Here is a 2,912-nt window from a genome sequence, read left to right on the forward strand (position 1 = left end):
GTGCATGGCCTCCGGCCTGGAGCGTTGGGGCTCGGCTGTGTCCCAAATTCACAGCACGAGCTGCAGTTGCGTGGCCAGCCTGATCGGACATACGCTTATTAGTGTGATGGTGGATAGGCACAGAAATAACCTGGAGCGTACATGAAAAGCAGTTTACTTCTTTTGGTGCATTCAAATTGACTTTGCACACCTGCAGTGGCAGGGGAGCTGGCCCTTGGTCACCACCACTGCTGCAGCTCTGCGCGGAGCAAGGAGACCCTCCTCCTGCAGCAGGAGCTGTGCCCCGCCAGTGGGATGCTTTGAATGCATGGTTGTGGTCTGCCTACTGGAATATCTTGTGCACGTACTTGGCACCACGCTCCTGGTACTCACCCATTGCCATCCATGTGTGCTGGAAGGACGTGAGTGATGCTGCCATTGAGCTGCTGTGCCCCTCTCCAGGCTCGCCAGGACCTGAATCTTGCAGACCGTGCCATGGAACAGGGCATTCAACTCTAAGCACATCCTCTCAGGCAAAGGCAGGAAACATCGAGGAGCCCCCTGACAGCACGATGTTACCCACTGTGTCCCTCCTGGTGTGGTCAGGTACCTTCTGGAGGCTCTACAAGGCCATGTGGTGGAGCCCTGGGAAGCTTTGGTGGAGCTTTACTTGGAAGAGCAGCTCTGGGCAGCAGAACAGTTCCTTGTCCAGCATTATCCAGTGCCCATCAGGGGCTTGAAATCTGGCTGGATGATGGCAACTTTGGTCATGGAGGTCTCCTTTGTAGTCCATGGAGACATAGCAGCACTGCTGCTTCAGCTGGATTACCGTCACCTTCTTCAAGGCCTTCAGCATGGAGGCGTCGTTGGGGCTCTCTATCAGCAGGCTGTGCAGATAGCTGGAGAGGAAGCCACCAGCCACCCTGAGGCGGTCGGTAGCCTCCCTCCAGCTCTGGCCCAGGCAGACAGAGGTGGCGTGGGACACTTCTGCCCCAACCTCCATGGCCAGACCAGTGACTGCTGTAGGTGCAGCGGGAGAGAAATGTAGTGTTAGCCATGTGCAGGCCTGGCACCCCAAAAAGCACCTCTGCCAACTTCTCCCTGTTGGTGGAGGGGCAAGAAGGGAAGTCGGCCATGAGCATGAGCTGTTTTTCTGGGAGGACTTTCAGGCCACAGAAGAGGTGGCTCCACAGGTTTTTCCATCCTGTCCCAGTCCTCAATGATGCTGTGCTTGAGTGGGTGAGTCCTGGGTGCTACGGCAAAGCCTGCTGTGCTTTCAGCGGTAGAGGGAAGCTGCTCAGTCTCCCACATCATGCCTGCACTGCAGAGATGCAGCATCACAGTCCTTAGCACAAACTTGGCCTTCTGGCCTGCAAAGCCTGCCTGGGTGAAGCTGCTGCCGTTGTCTGTGACCGCTGCGGGCTTTGGCACGACTGGCACTCCCGAGGGATGCCAGGGAGGGAGGAGGAGCCTCACCCTGCAGTGGAACAAGAGGGGTCCTGTGGGGGCAAACCAGGCCAGGTACCTGCTCTGCACGGGATCCTGGGGCCCAGCCCCAGCAGGGGATGACTGTGCCTGTCTTAGAAGTGTCTCTGGGTACCTGCCTCAGCCTTTCCTCCTGCCTCCTTGCTCCCTGCCTCACGGAGCATCCCTCCTTGGGTACCTTGTCTCCATCCCTGGGGGCTGGAGATTTGCTCTAGGCCCTTGGGTTGTCTAACAGTGCAAGGACAAAACTCTGGGTGGTTTTAAGGAAGCAAGGGAAAACTGGACTGGAAAGCAGAGTGGATGGACCAGGCTTCAGGGAATGGTGCTTCCAGTAGAACCCATAACACGTGGAAAGGAACCATGCTCTGGGCTGTGGCTGTTCACTGCACACAGATATTTGCCCGAGAGGATCTGTGGTCACAGCTGGCAAAGGAAGGAAGGAGTTTGGGGTCTCTGTGTCTGTGTCCATGCACTTCCCTGGAAGTTGCTCCCTGGAAGGCGCTGCCTGCACCTGGGGGGTTGCTGCAGGCTCTCCTTAGCCTGTCCCAAAGCCTCTGCCCTGCCAGCCTTGTCCCAGGAGCCCTGGTGCAAGCACAGCAGTGTGTGAACTGCTGGGTGCAGCAAGGGATGTGCTGCCTGCCCTGGAGCTGGGGGCTATTTCTGCAAGTGGCCTTTACCTTCAGGCTTGGGGGTGTCCAGCTGTGTTCCCCCATGGCTCCTGGGGCCCATGCCAGCTGGCGGCTGTGGGTACTGGGGCTAGGGTGGGGGGGGTCAAGCCATGCATCCCCTGTTGTGACCTCACAGGTGTGCAGCCAGAGGATGCTTTTGTCCTCAGTGTCATTGTTTCCTACGATGCCTAAAAATTTGGTTGGAATCCACCCCATTGGTTTTATTTAAGGGCCAGTCCCTTCCATATGCAGCTCTGCTTCCCCTGCGCAGAGCTGGGGGCATCTGACAGATCCTCTCCCTTTCCCACAGAGGTATGAGACCTCCTCGAAGATGGAACAGTTTCTGACCCGTTTCCTGCTGCGGGAAACCATGCACCAGCTGCAGTCCCTGCAGGCCTCACTTGAGTGTGCAGTGGACACTGTGGAGGAGCAGGCGGGACAGGAGAGGTAATGGAGCGGGACATGCTGGGCTTCCCCCTCTCCCCACTGCCACTCATGGGGATCACAGCATAGAATCATAGAATCATAGAATGTTTTGGGTTGGAAGGGACCCCTAGAGGTCATCTAGTCCAACCCCCCTGCAGGAGCAGGGACACCGCTAACTAGATCAGGTTCCTCAGCGCCCCGTCCAACCTGGCCTTGAATGTTTCCAGGGATGGGGCCTCCACCACCTCTCTGGGCAACCTGTTCCAGTGTTTCACCACCCTCATTGTAAAGAACTTCTTCCTTATATCTAGTCTAAACCTACCCTGGTTTAGTTTAAAACCATTACCCCTTGTC

General features: G+C 57.0%; 1 protein-coding gene across 1 annotated transcript in view; it reads left to right on the top strand.

Annotated features, from left to right (window-relative positions):
• The window catches only part of NECAB3 (N-terminal EF-hand calcium binding protein 3), a gene marked incomplete at its 5' end in the record, with an annotated part of 31,438 nt that overhangs the window by 22,609 nt on the left and 5,917 nt on the right, over positions 1–2,912 (top strand). The window contains one exon of the mRNA XM_035892919.1: positions 2,443–2,579. Coding sequence (XP_035748812.1) covers positions 2,443–2,579 — 137 coding nt within the window. The remainder of the gene's footprint in view (positions 1–2,442; positions 2,580–2,912) is intronic.

The sequence above is a fragment of the Egretta garzetta genome, unplaced genomic scaffold (genome assembly GCF_000687185.1).
Source record: "Egretta garzetta isolate BGI_Z169 unplaced genomic scaffold, ASM68718v1 scaffold24, whole genome shotgun sequence".
NCBI lineage: Eukaryota > Metazoa > Chordata > Aves > Pelecaniformes > Ardeidae > Egretta > Egretta garzetta.